The sequence below is a fragment of the Miniopterus schreibersii genome (genome assembly GCF_964146895.1).
Source record: "Miniopterus schreibersii genome assembly, chromosome: 20".
Lineage (NCBI taxonomy): Eukaryota > Metazoa > Chordata > Mammalia > Chiroptera > Miniopteridae > Miniopterus > Miniopterus schreibersii.
The window spans coordinates 12,838,455-12,857,633 of record NC_138122.1 but is presented as its reverse complement, the minus strand read 5'-3'; the positions used below and the strand labels follow the sequence as shown (position 1 = coordinate 12,857,633).

The window sequence follows — 19,179 nt, the reverse complement described above, 5'->3', positions numbered from 1 at the left end:
ATAATGGGGGGGGGACGACGACGCTGGCAGCCACTCTGGAAACAAGCTTAGTGTGCACTCCCGTTGGATACAGCGGGCTTTCCTGGCCCAGGGCTGCCTTCCAGGTGCATGGGCACTCAGGGTCTCCTGCCTGACCAGACACTCCTCGGGAAAGACACCGTCCACCTGCCTCAGCAACATCTTGTGTCTACATGACGATCAGTCAATGAGCCACTCTGCCAAGCCCACTGTCCTCTGTGGAGGGCCACAGTCAAGGGTGCAGGAGAATGGTCCCCACCCTGTGAGGGCCTATCATCAATCGCTCAATCGCCAGTACAGCAGCTTCCTCTTACATCTCATGGGTGCTCCTCAGTGCTAATCTTTGCCTCTCCCAGCTTCAGAGAACAGGGACTTTGCCAGAAACCTGGAGGTGAACCAGGATGAGGGTGAACTAAGGTCTGGGCGTCCATGGCCATCTCCAAGGAAGGGGGCCTGGCTCAGGCCTGACAACACCCCTCAAAGAAAGTGGGCCTTGGACTCAAAGGGGTGGTGTGGCACACAGTGACAAATTCATGACAAACACAGGAATAATAAATTTATTATAAGAACCACAGAAGACATGGTAGTGCACATACAAAAGAGGGAATCTCCTGTCACCAGAGGGTCAGCTGTGCCTCATCAGGGAGCCCTCACTCTGGAGTGGCTGTGAGGACGCCAGGTCCAGAAGATGGTACCCTGACCCAAGAGTGAGCCCAACTAGTGCACAAAGTGCCAGGGACAGGATTTCCCCAGAATCTTCTGCTCCCCAGCACCCCCACAGTGCTGAGCAGGCCCCCAGGGCTTGAAGGGACAATGCCGTGAGGTATGAGGTCCAGTTGGTAGTGGGGACTTGCAACCACCCACAGGCCACACTTTCCTCTGAGACGTAGCCGGCACCCCTGGATCTGGGAGCCTCCCTGTGGCATGCCCCATATGCTAACGGTGGCACACTCTGAACCCAACCCTATGAGCAGAGAATTCTGTGTGTTTCAAGGGTTTCCTATGTTTTCCATGTTCCCCTACAGAAATGGGTTGAGTGTTTTCTGGCACACACACAAGGACCTGTAACAGGGCCCTGACTTCTCCCCAATGATGCTGAGGAAGGGCATAGGCCCTGCAGATGTCAAAGGGACAGCAGCTGGAGGAGCGCAGGCCCCGGGGAGGGCGCATGTCCGCCACCCCCACCATTGATGCAGCCAGTTCCACAGCCACCTGTTCCAGTCCTGTACAAGTGTGGGAAAATGTTTGGTGGGTCCCCACAGCAGAAGATAAAAGCAGGAAAGCTAACCTAAGCCCAGGCTCTCTAAAGGAGCCAACACCTAGAAAGGTCCAACAGGAATTATGTATCCTCTGTGGCCCCAACAAGGCTGCCAGCTGACCCCATGGTCCCTGGTAGGCTGGCAGCCCAAGATGCAGCAGTGGTGGTGGCGGCTAGGCAGCAGAGAGACAGGCCTGGTGGATGCTCTGCGCCCAGGTGTTGAGCAGGGCTGTAACTGAGTGTTTATCAGGGAGCTGCAGCAGCCTCGAGGTCATGCATCGGTGCACCGACTGCAGGAAGGGGTTGGCGTCTGCAACAAAGCAGAGGGCCTTGAGCACTGTGTCCTCCACCATGACTACCTGGGATGCCATCTCCCATGCACCGCTGGTGGCTGGTAGGTTCTCCTAGGCCAACATGTCACTAGAGAACTAGAACATGAATTAGAGCGCAGGGCTTTCCCTCAGGGACAGCCTCAGGGTCCTACTCCTGGTCCTCTGTGTGCCAGCCCTGAGCCTCATGGGACTCATCAGGGAAACTCTCTGGGCCTCTGTCTTAGACCCATGTCACCCAGATGGGCTCCCATGAGCCCGGGCTCCTGTCTGTTCCCCCATGTGGGCCCTGCAGAGGCGCACAAGGGCTGCTGGAACAGCTGGGCCTGGGTCTGCTTGCTCCTCACCTATTGAACAGATGCCCTGGAGCTGCAGGACAAGGGACACAGTGGGGGCAGAGACCCTTCTTTCTCCAGTGGTTGCTAGGCAACCTGCTCCTGTCCACAAAGGGGGAGCCAGAGGAGGAGAGGGAGGGGCCTCAGCTTGGGAGGGAACATAGAGGAAACCTTGGTTGCCCAGAGTTGACCCCACCTGCCCTGGATCCCCAGGCAGCAGCTGTGAGGACTCCCTCACAGCTGTCCTCTCGGTTCACCTACCATACTGCCACTGCCGGTTGATCCACAGTGGGCTCTGGGCAGGGTAGTCAGCGGGCACACTGAGCTCCAGTGGTGGGACGCTTGGGAGATCCTTGTCATCTGTAACACAAGAGGCTGTGCCTGTGACCCGCTCACCCTGCCTCACAGCCCTGCTCTGGTGCGGCTGCAAAGCCTGGAGGGCACTCTGACTTGGGTTTCCAAGTCTCCCCAGGGCCTCAGGGAAGAAGAGCCACACCTGGGCAGGAGGGTGGGGTTTCCCTGGCACACAGGAGAGAGGTGAGAGTGTTGGGCTCATGGTCCAGCCCTCAGGAGCTGTCCTGGGGCCAGGTGTGTGAGGATCAAGGACACTGCAGGCAGGCTCCTGAGAGGGACAAAAAGACTGTGGGCCTAGGGTTGTGGTATGAGCCTGCGTGTCTGCGGGAGGCTAAGCCAGTCCTGAGGCGAGGCTTGGTAGCTCTGTGTTCTCAGCACCCCCACGGCCTGGGGAAATGGAGCCCTGGGGCTACAGTGCGGGGCTCACTCCCCGCCAGCCCTGCCCTCCCCCTGTACTCACCCAGCTTGCATATCAGGTGGACGGTGCCGTTGTTACTACAGTGAGAAGGGTCCAAGTTCACCAGGAACTTGGGGTCTAATCTGGCCACCTCCCCCTGGAGCACATTGGGAATGCTCTGCCGCTCATCCTCTTCAAACTTACGCTTCCGGGTACACACCACCGGTGCCCTGGAGGAGGCGACCGTGGTGACCACACTGGGCTACGCTGTGGCCTGTAATCCGCCACCTGCCGCCCACCTCAAGGCTAAGCCCTGGGCTGTACATACGTGATGGGTGGGCCGTGGATGGCAGTCATGGCTGGCACGAATGTGCGGTACAGGGAATGGTTGAAGACGGGTGAGCGGATGTTGGCCAGGACGGCATCCAGGAGCGGCTGGCACAGGTACTGCTGTTTGGTTGGTGGCACCGGGGGCGGTGGGGGCGTGGGCTGGTACAAGATGGGCGGGGTCAGCAGCCTCCTCTTAGGAGGGCTCTCCAGACCCCAAGGCCCTCAACCTTATTTACAGCCATGCTTCCCAAGGCTTCCCCACCACTTCCAACCCCTGCAGACAAAGATGGCCAATCCTGGAGACATTCTCCCCAAGTCCCTTCCCACCAGGGCCTGGCCCTGGCTAGGCAAGTGGAGACAGGATGGCGGATGCAGCTTAAAAGAAAACCCACAAGCCTGGGAGATGAAGGAAGCACCCACAGGCCACAGCTGGAGGACAATTTCTCCCACATCCCCAACACCCACAGCAGACCTACCTGGAAGAAGACCCCAAGCAGGGTCCCCAGGCTGAGCGACGAGCCCCCTCTGCCCACCCTGGACTGTGAAGACTCCTCCCAGTGTGTGGTTCTGAGTTGCCGTCGGATGAGCCCTGACATTCCCAGAGATGCCTACGGCCCTCAGAACCTCACCAGACCACAGCACCCCACTCACCACGGCCATGTCATTCTTGAGTTTCTCCAGGGCAATCTCACACTTCTGCAGAGTTTTCAGGGGGCACCTGTGGGGAGAGGGTATGTGGCTGACCCTCTGTGCGAGAGGGGAGCTGGCAGCTCTCATGTGCTTATCTCAACTACACCCATCTGGACTCTCCTGGATAGAACCAGCCCTGGGGCCTTGGCTACTAGAAACCTCCACAGGAAGCCAGAGTATAAGGCACGGTGGTCCCACCCCCAGGAGCTGCTCAGTCCTGACTGGCAGAACAAGGCATAGGTGTAATGGGCCAAGAGGTGGGACAGAGGCCCTAAAACCCCAATGAGGGGTCAGCCCAACAAGGCCTGGTGGGCCACTGAGTTCTAACAGGCCAGTCCTGCAGTGTCTAGCATTCTGTCCAAAAAAGCAAATCAGGAAGACCTTTAAGAAGGAGGGTACAGCCTGAACCAAAGGAAGTAACTGGAAGGTCAGTCCACACCCACAGTTCTGTGGCAGCCTGGGATCCTCTATGGGGCTGTGTCAAGAACCTGGAACTCTGCTGCCTTCCGAGTGCCTCTTAAGGCACTGTCTTATTTCATTTTCATAGCTAATGCAAGTGAGCCACAGCTACCCCTTTTGTAGATGGGATAACTAAGACACAGTTGCTTGCCCAAGGCTACTGGCAAGTCAGGGGCAGGACTGAAGGTCAGACTGAGGCCTGTCTCGGCCAGCAGGATTTGTGAGGGTCACTGAAAGCCCAGATCTGGCCAATGGCCTGATGAGACAAAGCTGTGACAGCCACAGGGAGATGTGACAGCCACACAGAAGTGTGAGGGCCCTAGCAGCTGCCCACAGCTGGCAAAGGTGGGGGTAGGGGCTTGGAGTCCCAGCAGACACAACTAAGTAGAGCCATAGGCCCCTTCTCTAAACTCTGCATTGTCCTAGGCTGGGCCGATAAGCAGCCTGGGACCCCCCATGAGCTGTGGGCACAATACCACCCTTCCCCTGGGGGGCCTGAGGACAAAGCTCACCGCTTGGAGGGGTCAGTCAGGATGTCCAGAAGGCTCTTCATCTTACTCAGGTCCTTTTTTCTATCTGGAACAGAAGAGGAGATGCTAAGGCACAGCCTGGGGGTCTGTAGGTCCTGTCCCAACCCCCGTGCAGGACACAGGTGCCACCCTCACCTTCATTCTTGTCAATCTTGTTGATCATGCGGCGTAGGGGTTCGATGTACTTGGACAGCTGCTTCAGCTTGTCCAGGTACTGCTGCTCCTCAGCCTGGCTGGAGCCCGCTGGGCTCATGACTGAGCTGGGGTTTACTGCAGGACAGAGCCTAGTGAGCCCAGCCCAGCCCACAAAGGCCCGACTCTCTGCAAACCCTCAAGGTGGGGTGCTTGGGCTCCGAGGGGTTCACGTTTGCCCACCCCTTACACGTGAGGCCTCATGAGGGTGAGGGTATTACTCTCAGCATCTCAACTCCCAGGGTTACATGTGAGCGACACGATGGGCTCTGGGCCTCAGGCTATGCCCACCCCAGGCCCAACTTACCAGGGGTGTTTAAAGGTCCTGGGGAAGGTACACTGAAGTTCTGCGGGGTACGAGCTGTCACTGGACTCTGGGAAGGCTGTGGTGAGGGGCTGGGCAGGAAGCTACTGGGGGATGGGGCAGGGCCGGAGCTGCAGCAAAGGGAAAGTGAGCGTGTCTGTGAGCTATGGGCACCGGGCAGGGCCCTCCCTGTGAGCCAGGCAGGCAGAGGCACCCCGGCCAGGCCTACCTGACGTTGGAGTTGGGCTGCGAGCTGGGTTGGCCGGGCTGTGGGGACGGCTGTGGGGGAGGGGGCATCGACTGCGGGGTCTGCACCTGCTGGCCCGGCGATGGTGAGGACAGCATGGTGAGGCTGTTCTGGCTGACCTGGAAGGGGAGGGGGCTCAGCCTGCTCGCCTGCCACACACTTTCACTCCCACTTCCCCTTGTTCCCACCCACCCAGGCTTGCGGACCCCACGTGGCTGTACACACAGCCCCTTCTCGTCTCACTGCCTCACTGCATGCCCTTGTCTTTCTTTGATGCCCTGCTTCTCAAATACTAATGCAGGCACACGCCCCACCTCGTGGGCACACACACAAGCATACAGTGGTCAAGACCAGGCTGGGTAGCCTTTGCTCCATGGTGGGAGACCCATGAAGAAGTGGGCTTCTGCGCTAGGACAAGCACCATGTCCCCGCCTCACAGTGTTGGAGACTGGAGTGGGAAGCCAGGAAGGCTTATGGCCTTGGATGTGAGCTCTCCTCTCTTTAAGTCCCGCTCAGTGACGGGTGAGATCATCTTCCTGTGTGCTTCCGTGAACTCCCTCAGCCCCCAGCCATAGCAGGAAACTGAGTCCTGCAGTTAATGGGAGCAAAGTGACCCCTGTATCAGCCCTCACCAGCACGCCTCACCTGGGGCTCCTCAGTCTGGACCCGTAGGTCCCACTGAGAGAGGCAAGTGTCTCGGCATCATTCTCAGAAGTCGTTTCCTTGTCTGCAGAGCCAGGGCTCACCCTACTCCCTGCAGTTCTCATTGAGGAGACACAACAGAGTCAACTGCACCACTGTCATCACTAGGGAAGTGCCCTATTCCCGTGTGACCTCCACAGGATGAAACCACACTGCCCCAGGAATCAGGAACAAGGATGTGTGAGACAACCACTGTCCTTCGGGCGGTGAGGACAGCTACGGGGAGATGCCTGCCTGCCTGCCAGTCCTGGGTAACCAGCCTCTCCTGGAATGAGCCCTAAAGAGAGAGCTGCCTCGCCCAGTACTTGGTGACGGTGGCATAAAGGTCCGGCCCCTCGACACACTGGGGTCACCCCAAAGGCCCTGCCAGCCTCAGCACTCCCAAGGGCTGGCAGTGGTTTCTCCCACAGCCTAGTCACCTCCTACACTCTGGGGCCACAGCTTTATGCCTCTCCCACACACTCTTCCACCATGGCGTTGTGAATACTGGGTTAGGATCACTTGGAGTGGTTGCTGCATCCAGTCCTCTTGTCAGGGGGCAAGAGGAACATTTGGAGAAGCCCAGATCCCACCAGGAAAACAGGATGGCGCCCTCATCTGCCTACCTCACTGGCCAGGGAGGGCATGGTGCCCTACCCTTTCTCCCGTACGGCCTGAACCAAGCTCCAGGAGAGAAATGTCCTTCCTGTCCTGTTCTTTGGCTTCCTACCCTTCTCACCGAGTGTACCAAATGAAGCTGCAGGGGCACAGAGGCCACATCATGACACTTCCAACATGGCTGGGTCAGAGAGGCACAAACCCAAACTGGAAGTAGAGGGGCTGGAGTGAGGGAACTTGAGGGGAGCAAAATGGTTCCAGGTGTTTCATGTTGACATCAGCAGGGGCACAAACGGGGCCTGGGGCAGCTTAGTTTACTGAGTTGAACCAAGCGCAGACGCTTCTGTATAGGACTTGCCCTCACGGTGCCCAGATTCACTGAGTCCTGGGGCCTCATGGCCCCTGCACTAGAAAATATGCTCTAGAATCTACTCAGGTGCCAACAAACTCCCAGGAAGGTGAACAGGTTGCCTCAGCAAAGTCCGTTCAGAGAACCACATATGGTGCCAAGGAGGGGAAGCAAAGGCCCTAGGGCGCTACCCTAGGTCCAGCCTGTCAGGCATGGGCACCCTCCCTGTAAAGCCCTGCTCCTCACCTGTCCCCCCCCCCCCAGCTCCTACCCTTCCCTGACTCCAACCTGCTGCCACTCTGCCCTAGTCCCTGAAGCTGCCTCGTGCCTTGCCCTCTTCCTGCCCACAGGTCGGACTGCTTCACCAGGCATCTCCCTGACCACGTGGGACCCACCAGCTCCCCATGTGCCCCAGAGTGTTTTAGTCTCTGCTCAACCAGCTGTCCCTTCTAGAAGGTGTTCAGTTGGTGCTTCTCTGAAGGAAAATGAGGCACTACTGGCATGAGGCCACTGCAGCAGAAAGGCTACTTTCCAGTCGACTTCCCACCTGTGTCTGAAACTGCAGAATGGGGCAAAAGTAGGTTTACAGTTTTGAGTACACAAAACAAGAGTTTATTTTGATATATGTTTTTATTGATTTCAGAGAGAGGAAAAGAGGGGAGACAGAATCATTAATGATGAGAGAAAGTCACTGATCGGCTGCCTCCTGCACCCCCCCCTACTGGGGATTGAACCCACAACCTGGGCATGGGCCCTAAGAACTGAACCATGACCTCCTGGTTCATAGGTTGATGCTCAACTACTGAGCCATGCCAGCCGGGCCAGAGTTTTATTCCTGTATTATTATTTATTAATCACTGTATTATTTTCCGTACAAACAACTATAAACCTACTTTTGCTCCACCCTGTATTTTAAGAGGTACCTTCAGCACTCAGACCATGGGGAAATAGGGCAAAGTTTGCCCACACCGTTTTTGGGTTCTACGGAACCACTGACATGCACAGCTCTCCGAGACATGAAACAGAGGGTCTAGGACAGTGAAGAACAGCCTGCCCAGGCTGGGGGCACGAGCTCAGTGGTTTTGCCTCTTCCCCAAGCTGACCTCTCGTGTCCAGCCCTGGGCTCTGTCCCTCTGGCCACTGTGGTTACAAGGAAACCCTTTGGCCTCCAATATCCAAACCAGGTCTCTTTGTATCTGACAGCTCCTCTGGAAAAATGCGCAATTTCTGATGGCAGCAAACATTACCCTTCAGAGGACTTCTCTACAATGTCAGCGCTGGGAGGCCCACAGCTCCCAGGACCCCTAAATACTGAGTCACCAATAACACACCTGGGATGGGAAGCAGCCACCCAAAGGCCCATGTCAAGAAAAGCTGGCCTAGTGAGGCAGCTAACAAACAGTAACCCCTGGTCTTCAGGTTTGTGCCGGGTCCGACTGGCCTCTGGGACAGAGGAGAGAGCAAGACAGCTGTGCTCCCTCAGTTCTGTGACGAATCCATCAGGGGAGAAAAGGTCCAGCTCTGAACCTTTCACCTCTCTGGCACATTCTGCTACAGGCATGGGCATGTCTACCATAGCTACTGGCAAAGCCACAGAATGCTGTACCTCCCAGGGAAGGGAACTTGAGGGCCACCCCATCACTTGCACATCACTCACAGGAAGTGAAAGCCCAGATGGAAGTGACCTACTCAAAGTCACATGGCTAGTGGGGAGTACAGGCACCTCAGAGCCATCTGTTTCCCAGGGGAAGGAAGGACAAGTAGAAAGGGGGCCTGCATGGAGCAGGATGGAAGGCAGGGTGGATGCATAAAGCAGGCAAAGGGCAAGCAACCAGAGGCAGAGGGGCAGCGGGGCTGGAGGGCAGCAAGGCAGGTCTGGGGAGCCTTGTGCTGCAAAGAAACCTCAGGGAAGGCTGATGGAACTGTGCACTCTAGCCCTCTTGGGACCACGCACATCCACTGGACATCCCTGGAACTGCCCCATGTTCCTGGTCTCCTGCACATGATGTGTCCCCAGAGTCACTCTCCAGAGCAAAGTGAGTCCCATTGTGGAGCCACCTGCTTATACCCACCAAGGACGTGTTGGAACAGGAACCCATGTCACTCTTGGTGAGGGCACTGTGCCCTGTGTGTGTCTGGCACAGAATTCTGCTTCAGTTACAGCCATCCACATCCCTGAAGCATCCGCACATGAATGAGACAGGGGATGGAGAAGAGGTGGAGACAATGAAGCCTGTCTCAAGAAGGGCTGATGAAAAAAGAAGTTTCTATTCTGCCTGTTTTCTTGAACTCAACTGTTGCCAAAGGTAAGAACAAAACCAAACAGGCATTGAAGATGATGAAGCACATCCCCTGTGGGCTACGTGCAGATGGCCGGGGGTAGATAGCAGCCACATGACATGCCATATAGATGTGCCAAGGTGTGAAGGTGCAGGCTGCTGAGAGCTTGGGTGGGAACCATGTTGGAGCAGCAGGGGTGGCTCCTGGCTATGTTTATTTTTTTTTAAAATTGATTTTAGAGAAAGGGAGAGGGATAGAGAGAGATAAACACCAATGTGAGAAAGAAACATCGACCGGTTGCCTCCCATATGCGCCCAGACCAGAGACTGAAACCACAACCTGTGTATGTGCCCTGACAGGGTATTGAACCCATGACTCTGCCTGTTTTCTTGAACTCAACTGTTGCCAAAGGTAAGAACAAAACCAGACAGGCAATGAAGATGATGAAGCACATCCCCTGTGGGCTACGTGCTGATGGCCGGGGGTAGATGGTTCAACAGGGTATTGAACCATCGTGCACAGAACGATGCTTAACCTACTAAGACACACGGACCAGGGTTTAATGATACATTCTTGGAATAAGCTATCTTTTTTCAGAAGAGACTGGATTAGAAATACACTAACCCAAAAGCAGCTGCACACCAATTCTGGAACCAGCTCTATGGCCCAGCCAAATGCCCAAGGTGTGCCTGGCCCTAAGTGTGTGTGTGTGGGGGGGGGGGGTTTAAACCCTGGAAATGTTAGGGAAGTGCAGGAGCTACTATCTGCTAGGAATATACATGCATCTCCCTTACAACCTAAAATGAATGTTAAGTTTTGGCAAATCTGAGGTTTCCACAGCAAACCCACTAAAATGGAAAGAAAGTCCATAAGATAAGAAAACTTCATCTAAATTTTATTCTCAGAATCTTAGAAGGGTGTCTGTCCCATGGAATGCACATGAAAGAATTCCAAGTTTCCTACCATAATAAAGAACCAGAAATTTATATCCCGAAAAATGTGTAATGTACACAGAAGTCTTTAACTACCTAGAAAGAGGGGTGTGTGTAGTAAATTCTATATTCTACACAGCAAACTCTAGAACAGCATGGTCTGAAAACTTTTTGCTTCTGTGGACTTACTTGTTTGACAATCTGTGCTGTCCAGTATGAGAAGTCACTGACTTCCCCATGGGGCTACTGGGCACTTAAAATGTAAATGAATTTCAACTGACTGTAACTTGAGGAATTAAATTTTTAGTTTTATTTTATGTTAATTAATTTAAATGTAAATAGCCAGATATGACTAGTGGCTATAGTATTAAGATGGCACAGCCCTAGAAAGCAAAACTATTTGCTTAGCTTCTGTTTTATTTTTACCACGAAAATGACAACAGCATAACTAACTAAAACGCTAACACTTTTTAAAAAATTATATGTTTTTATTGATTTTAGAGAAAGAGGAAGGGAGAAGGAGAGAGAAACATCCACTGGCTGCCTCCTGCATGCCCCTTACTGGGGAATAAGCCTGCAACCCGGGCATGTGCCCAGACCAGGAATCAAGCTGGAGACCTCCTGGTGCATGGGACGATGCTCAACCAACTCAGCCACATCAGCCAGGGCTAAAATACTCTTTTTTTTTTCTTTGTTTTTTAAATCCTCACCCAAGGATATTTTTTCCATTGTTTTTTTTTTTTAGAGCGAATGGAAAGGAGAGAGAGAGAGAGAAACATCAATGAGAGAGAGACACATAGATTGGCTGCCTCCTGCACAAACCCTGACCAGGGCCAGGATCAAGCCTGCAACCAAGGTACATGCCCTCGGCCAGAATCAAACTCGGGACCCTTTAGTACATGGGCCGATGCTCTAACCACTGAGCCAAACTGGCTAGGGCTAAAACGCTAACATTTTTAAAAGATATTTTGCTCCCACATTCTCTAGAAAATAAAAACATCAGAACTACCCAAAATATTAATATAAAAATAAGCCCAGATATTTACTCACATCCCCTCAAGAAACAAGCTGGGTTTGGCCTCATGTAAGCTTGGTTAGGCACTCTGAGAGCCACTGTGAAGGAAGTCACAGAAATTACAGTGTGCCTCACAAAGGCGCTCAGAGGACCCCAAGCTTCCCAGGGGCCCTGGGCACCGCCCCGTAAATACCTGTGCTGAGGGCTGTCCGCCCAAAGGGATGGAGCTTGACTGGACGGCAGACACAGCGGTGGTGGGCGGGAACCGGGCTCTTACTTGCATCCCGCCTTGGGCCAAGGCTGCGGCAATCATCTTGAGGACAGAGGGACAACAGACAAGGTGATCGCAACAAAGAAACGCAGTGCAGGGGCAGGTGGAAAGGGGTGTGCAGCCTCTGTGACAAGGAGCTCCATGACAAGGGTGAGAGGCCTTCAGGGTCCAGGGGCAGCCTGGTCTACGTGTTCAAGCCCACAGCACTGAGGCCCATCCAGGCATCAGGAATCTAGAGGAGCCGCCAAAAGTGCTGCCCTCCAGACCTTTCTATTCTGTTGGTGGCTCTCCTTCAATAAGCCTCTGGCTTGTTGTGCCCACAGAGCCTTCAAGACCAGACCTCAAGGGCCAGGGGTGGTGTTTCTGAGAGACCAGGCTCCTGGGACAGACTGAAAGAGTATACTCCACCAAAGCTGGTTAGAAGTTGGCTGTCATTAAAATGGAGGAAGAGTCCAGGTAAGCTGGCTCACAGTACCTTTCATTCCCAATAGTATGAAAACACCTCAGGGGCCCTGAACTCAAGCTGTCCTCTCCTCCAGGGGGCCCTGAACTCAAGCTGTCCTCTCCTCCAGGAGTCTGAGTTTCTACTGGGGAACTAGTTTATAACTAAAATCAGGGGGAGGTGGGCAAGGGAAGCCTAGGAGTCGGCCTGAAGTCTCCTGAGGAAGTGCACCTCCCCCAGGGACATGGGTCAGGTCTGTTCCTAAACATACAAGAAGACTCCAGACTCCAGAATTCCAGCAGGTACCAGGACCACTCTCCTCATCAACTTATACTTCTGAAAGCACCAGGGCAGCACTGTTGTAGGTCAAGGCCTGGCTTGCACTGATGATAACCAGTGGTCTCCTGAGACGTGGTCACTCTCACTCTGGGCTCTGAGCTGGGGATAGAGAACAGGCCTGCATACACTCACAACTGTTCGGATGAAACTAAACTATAACAACTCAGCACCTCAGAAAGAAAGTGGGATGATCCATGGAAAAACAAAACATCTGTCCCAGGGGGTTGTGAGCCAGTCTATGAGATTGAAACGAAGCGGCAATGATGACCATTCAGTCCGTGCGGCAAGGTATGCCAGGACAGAGCTCTGAAGCAGGGGAAAGGCCCTAGGGGGGACTTCTGGCATCATAAGTGTGTTCCACACTCACATCCACGGGTCACATGCAGCAGGCACCGCAAGCTGGGGGTGACATAAGCAGTAGCAGATTCCAACCTGAATCTTCCAATAGCTGTGGGAATGGGGCAGCCCTCACATAGGGCTGGGAGCAGACATTTCTGCAGCCACCCCAACAAAAGAACTACCTGGGGGTGAGGGTCGAGGAAGCCATTCTGGTATCTGCCAAAACACGAGCACGGTCCTGAAGAGCCCACCATTCACCACCCAATTAGACACAAAGTGGGATTTGGTGAGGGTGTGAGGTCAGGAAGCCTCAGGAAACACGACTCTTCCCCCGAAGGCCTACTCCTGGAACCCAGGGAGGGGCTGAAAGCAACTCTCTCCTGGTTTCAGCTCTCAGCCTGTGGTCGGACAAGGGTAACAGTAAACAGTGTCCATTTACACCAACCAATGCATTGCACTCAGAGGAGCCCATCTGAGCCGGTGTCCACTCAACAGTGCTCCTTCCAGAGGGAGAAAGACCTGGAAGTAAGGTGGTACAAGAGAGTTGCAATTTTTTTCCACAAAGAAACAAAAGAAATAAGGAATGAATGCTTAAATCTAATTTGCTGCTGACTGGTTTTCTTGTAATTGAGGACTCCTGGGAGGAAAAGCTCATTTTCTTTTAACCACAAATTCTAATGAAAACAGCAATAGTGTTCACTGGATTAGATGAGCTAGGAAGAGAACACCTAGCAACGCATTCTCTCATTCTTCTGAGTGACTACATTTCTCTACCTTCCAACACACATCCACCCAGAAAGGAATTCAAGCTCTATCCTGAAAGCTGTGGGCCTGGCTCCTACATGGTCACTAGGCAGGAGGGCCTGGGAGGAGAGAGGGGTCCATGCAGGTGGCACATTAGGGAAGTATCTCTGATGATAATTCTTTGTAACTTGAGAGTTATATTAAGTTTCCATATACCAAAAGAATAGAATGTTAAAAGATAAAAACATAGGGACTGTTGGAAATGGAGAAATATTCTGTTCTGGTTTTATCTTCAGTGACAGATAAAATTTAGGAAAGAAGTAGAAGGTAGTGCAGCTACCCTGTGTACCCTAGTAAATCCCACTGTAGTGACGGTGATGTCAGCTTTCTCATTTACACAAGTAACGTCAGATACAAGAGCCGGGCATACACAGAACAGGGCACACTAATTTTCCTAGTACACCAAAAACCCAAACTCAGCCCCTGGTTGAGCTCTGGCCATTCATTGGGCCACAGCACCATGGAGCATTCAACAAGGTACCTCTTTTCTGCTCTGAGGGAGCAGACTTGAGAGATATGGCATGGAGGGCTACCAGCTCAGGCCCAATCTCAGCACTTCTTTCACAGACCCAGCATTTGCCCCTGCGTGCAATAGCTCACATATGCAAAGTTGCGACATGTGGCCACTGTGTCCCAATGTCAAATGCGTGGGCACCACATAGGAGTCCTAGCTTACATCTTTGAACTCCTGGTAGATGACTGGCTGATACAACTCAAGGGCACCAAAGTGACCCAGTAACTCACTTCTGGGAAGTATCAGGAAACAATCCAAAACCCAGCCATGCATTAGGAAATGCATCCCTGGTAACAGCAAAAACTGGAAATAATCTCAGGATCCAAAAACAGGACATTATGGACGGCAGGATACATTCATGAGAGGAACACTACCAATAAAATAATTTTGATCAAGAGATTTTAATTATAAAACCTTTTATTTCTATTGTAATGTGACCAGGAAATAAGCCACACACAAATATGCATATCCTATGTCCTCGACTAAGTGAGAACTGGAAAGATGCCAAATTGTTTCTTCTACTCTATTTCCCTTATTTACAGTTCTTTTAACTATCCACATTCTACAGTCACCACATATTTTTAAAAGTTTTTGGGTCCGTGTATCTCTAGCTTTGTCTTGTCCAGGTTACAAAGGTAGGCTGTGAATCCAGACATTCCCCCAGGAGGCCTTGTCCCACCCTAGGGACCCCGCTGCTAATAGAATGCAAGGATGCCAGCCAACTGGCCTCCATGAAACTATACTGCCTGCCATGAGCCCAGAGACGAAGCAGCAAAACAGAGGCAGAGGACTGCCAAGGTCCTGCATCTGTGCTGAAAGGCACAGCACAATCATGCACTCGTACGCCTGGGCTTCAAGAACATTTCCTCTGCTGCCAGCACCTGGGAATCCCACCTCACACAGGGTGAGACCTCTCACCCACCCTGCCTGACACTGGTTGTGATACACAGGAATGAGGTGGCCATTGCTCCTAAAAAAACACCTAAAGGCACATTCTTTGTAAAACCAAACCCACCCATAAGTACTCAAGTGGTGCTCCCCTTCACCCTTCCTAGTTGCCAGAGTCCCCCACCCAGTCCCCCCCTTAGCTCTGCCTGCCAGCAGCCCTGTGCGCTCCGCATGGAGAAAAAGAAAGTTAAAAATCAAGGTTACTCTAGAGGTGACTGAGCCCATGGCTGAGCCCATAGCCAAGCTCCCGAGCTGGCTGGACTGGTCCCAACCTCCAGCAGAAGCAAAGGGCAGACAGAGTAAGTGCTAGGAAAAGCAGCACCGCACATGGGCTCATGCAGGGTACTGAGCACGCACAACTGTGCCTGCTTTTGGAAGGTGGTGAGGCACTGGGGAAGTTATACTTCCTTGAGCGAGAAACCTAGGAAAAAACCAGCAGGATGGGCCCAAACCATTGGAAGATATCAACTTTTCCATGGCGGCTCAATCCCAGAAACCAAGAAATAGGAGGAAAAGGGAAGGTCTGCTTCAGGACAGCCCAGTGCGAGGTAAAAAATGCCAAGCCTCTCTTTCCTACTAGACTGCACCCAAGAACCAGAAGTTTCCATTAAGAATGGTCCTGGGACAGAGGAGGGAAGGTCACAAAGTGGCTAGGACAGTGGCTTCTGTGGGCAGGAGGGTAGTGGTTCTCACCATGTAACACTTCCTTCTCTGCATGAGACATCAAGAAGAGAGAGTCCTAGGAAGCCTGAGGACAAGCACAGGACTCACAGTGGCAGCAGCAGAGATGGAGTCCAACCTCATCACATGGGAAAGCCAGCCCCCTCCCCAGCTACAGATGTGAAGTCCATAGTGTGTTTTGTACAAGACCACGTCCTGGCACGCTGGTGACGTTCGGAACTCTGGGCCCAGGTCATTTGGTGCAGTGACCTGGGAGGCTGCAAGGCTGGCTCAGCTGCATCCAAACACCTCAGGCTCCTCCCTCGGCTAGCTTCTCCTCAGGCAGCTTCCCACGACTCCAGCAACGCAGCTGGGACCAGGAAGGACTGTTTCTGAGCCTCCCCCATAGTGAAATGTCATCTGACACTAAAGGAACACACCAAATCCCAGAAGTGCTTGACAAGTGGCCCTGTGCACCAGACAGGGAGCTCAGCACACTTGTGGATAACTAATGGAACAGGAGTGCAGTGTGGCACCAAGTGACTGTAGTCTCAGTTTATCAACAAGCACGTCTGCTCCATCTAGAGCCAACACCCTCTTCTAAGCCAGGACAGCGCTCCTATCACTGAGACAGAAAAAATCAAGGCCCTAGACTGGATGTCTCCCCATCTCTGCACCAGCATGAGGGCAAGGGATGGTGTCTATGGAGAAGTCACAGGGCCAAGCTCCAACCCCTAGGAACCAATGAGAATCTGGCCTGTAGTATGAAAGGCAGGGCAAGGCCTCCTCTATCCCATCAACATCCAATACGCAGAGGGTGGATGTGGCCAGCCTTGTTCACACCTCCCAGCACAGGGGGTGAGCACCAGGAGTCAGCAGGGCAGGAGACCATAGCACAAGCCTGCGATGTCAGCTGGAACCAGATGCCACCTTTCTCATGCTCTTTCTTGTTTCTAGACAGCTACTCTCCACCCCTTGCTAGCCCCATACTCAGAGCTGAGGCAAGCATGAGACTGCAACACTCCGCTCTCCAATGAGTGGTCTCAGAAGAAGGAAAGAGGTAAGATAAAGGACATCAGAGGAGAGGTGGGAATGACACATGCACTATGCAGATATGATCAAGCAGAGCTGGCAGATTACCCCATGACCCGAGGGACCAGCTCCAGGAAAGCCATCGCCTCACAAAGTGCCAGGGGAAGAGGAGACCCATGCTTTACCAACCTGGCCCCTGATTCAACCAGGACCCTCACCACAGAGTGCCAGAAATCCAGCTCCATTCACAAGTGGACATGCACCTGCTAGCAACTACAGAAGCCCTTGGCTCTGATGGCCCTCACCTGGACTCCAGAACCCACTATCTGGGGGGCCTGAGCTGTCGGCGCTGTCTGCTGCTGCACCTGGGGCTGCACCTGGGGCTGCTGCACCACCATCGGAGCTCGGACCTGAGGGAGGAAGGGAGAATTCGATTTGGAGCCACAGAGAGTAGAATACCCACTACTTCTGGGGGAGCTTTGAATCTTGAAGCTTTTTGTAAGGAGGAGGATGGGATCATTATGTCTTTGCTGGTTATGATGTCACCTTAATGGTTGTTCTTTATCCTTTAGCTTCATCAGAAATGTCCCACACCAGCCTGGCTCTGAGTTGGCACAGTAGAGTCCCACCTCTTCTAACTCTAGAGGAGTACAGCCTTCCACTGAGATGTCACCACCAGCTATCACTGCAAGCAAAGCAACAGCTCCAAGTGCACAGCCCATTCTGCCCAACCTCTGGCCCAAGTGCACTGACAGCCTAGAGTTCCACTCGGAACCATGACGCCTCAAAGGAAAGCAGGGTGGCTGGCCAGCCAGCAGAAGGATGGGTCCCAGGTGACAGGCATACTCATACCTGCTCCCCTCGACTATACCCAGCCTTCCAGCCTGCCCCGATGGGCCTCCTATTCACTTGCCACTCAGTGCAGGCATGGTATGTCCCTACTCCATTCAATGAATCGCAAATAGAAAAGGCCATGAAAACCAAGGACACAAGCCAAAAAAAAAACCCCCACACATTTAAATGGTTCCTTGATGTAGCTACTAACTCAGTGACAATATTCTGTCCTCTGTGTAAATGTCACAGACTAGATTTGCTTTGTACAGAGATGCATAATGAAACTGAAAGTAACATTTTATATTAGTGCCCTCCTCAGAAATATGGTAGTGACAGGGATCTTTGATCAGGAACTCTGAGCAGGTAGGAAACCACTATGGATGCTCAATGGAGGTGACATGTCCTCCCCACAGTGAGAATGCACGTGCTGCCATCCATCTAAATATCCACAATCCTAAAATGGCCATGGCCACCACCCAAATCAGCCATGCTACTTGGAAGACAAACTGCTACTCCTGCAGCAGGGCCACCACTGTGCATGGTGCAGCAGCTCTTTGAATGCAGGTTCCCTTGCTGAGCCAGTCATGGAGGCTAGTGTGGGAAGGGCCACTCGAGTCCCAATGCTTGAAGAGAGGATGTGCCATCTACAGCAAAGGAGCCCCAGAAACTGCTAATGGCCACAGCTACATGCAATACTAGAGAAGAGCTACAGCCAACAATGAGTCACGCATACTTACAAGTTTCAGCTGTGGTTGGGGGTACAGCATCTGTCCAGGGAGGGCCGGAGCCTGTGATACCAAAGGCTGGTTCTGTGACTGTGGCGGGAGCTGCGATGGTTGGTTCTGAGCAACGGGTGGTTGCTGGGGCTGCGGCTGGGGCTGGTGGTGCTGTGGGTGATGCATCTGCTGCAGCTGCTGGGGCAAAGCCTGAGAGGAGGGAGGCTGTGGTTGCTGCATTGGTGGCTGCTGCATTGGTGGCTGGGCCTGCAAAGCCTGCTGCTGCTGCTGTTGCTGCTGTTGCTGTAGTTGCAACTGTGCCATCCTCTGCAGCTGTTGTTGCTGCTGTATCTAGGGGCAGAACAAGCAGCACTCAGTCACCCCATCGGGCTCTGGGCCCTGTGCCAGCCTTGCCCCTAGGAAGCCTGCCCAGGCTGCCCTCATAAGGGCGGAGGGAACACTTTCCACAGAAGGACACTGAGGACACACCAGGAGTGCGCCTGTGCCCTGGCCATCAGATGCTGGTCTACCCCTAGACCTGAGAGAATGGAAGATTCAAGGGAAATATCAGAAGGGTTTAGCAAGAGTAACATATGGGTGCAGCCCCATGGAAGCTGGGATAAATGCTCAGGTAACTCAGATCTCTGACGTCTCTTACAGTGATGCTGCTTGGTCTCTACACAGGTCAATACAAGCCTCATGAAGATGGCCAATGTCTGCTTTTCAGGATGAGGATGGTAGGTGGCACTGAAGATTCACTGTTGGCTCTAGGAGAGGGGCCTCCAAGATCCAGGAGGGTGGCCACTGGTAAAAGGAGTCAGCGAGCCAAGGTCTAGAGGAGGTGGCAAAGTGGAGAGGTCCCTTCAGGGATTCCCTCCCTCAGCCAAGAGCAGACCTAACAATAGATGCTTAACATGTCTGGATGCTGACTGTAAACCATGGGAGAAAAAAATTGTTTTCTT

The 19,179-nt window shown here is 53.2% G+C and overlaps 1 protein-coding gene across 3 annotated transcripts in view; it reads right to left on the bottom strand.

Annotated features, from left to right (window-relative positions):
- Positions 1-560: 560 nt before the first annotated feature.
- MED15 (mediator complex subunit 15) overlaps positions 561-19,179 on the bottom strand; it is a 56,117-nt gene continuing 37,498 nt past the window's right edge. Inside the window, exons 7-18 of one of the 3 annotated variants that reach the window (XM_081123283.1) lie at positions 18,239-18,568; positions 16,973-17,077; positions 11,512-11,631; positions 5,426-5,562; positions 5,200-5,327; positions 4,836-4,970; positions 4,683-4,746; positions 3,673-3,739; positions 3,020-3,180; positions 2,755-2,921; positions 2,202-2,300; positions 561-1,586 (exon numbers count right to left, since the gene is read on the bottom strand). In XM_081123283.1, coding sequence (XP_080979409.1) covers positions 1,450-1,586; positions 2,202-2,300; positions 2,755-2,921; positions 3,020-3,180; positions 3,673-3,739; positions 4,683-4,746; positions 4,836-4,970; positions 5,200-5,327; positions 5,426-5,562; positions 11,512-11,631; positions 16,973-17,077; positions 18,239-18,568 — 1,650 coding nt within the window. In that variant the 3' untranslated portion in view covers positions 561-1,449. The remainder of the gene's footprint in view (positions 1,587-2,201; positions 2,301-2,754; positions 2,922-3,019; positions 3,181-3,672; positions 3,740-4,682; positions 4,747-4,835; positions 4,971-5,199; positions 5,328-5,425; positions 5,563-11,511; positions 11,632-16,972; positions 17,078-18,238; positions 18,569-19,179) is intronic. The other 2 variants (XM_081123285.1, XM_081123284.1) reach the window with 2 other exon arrangements.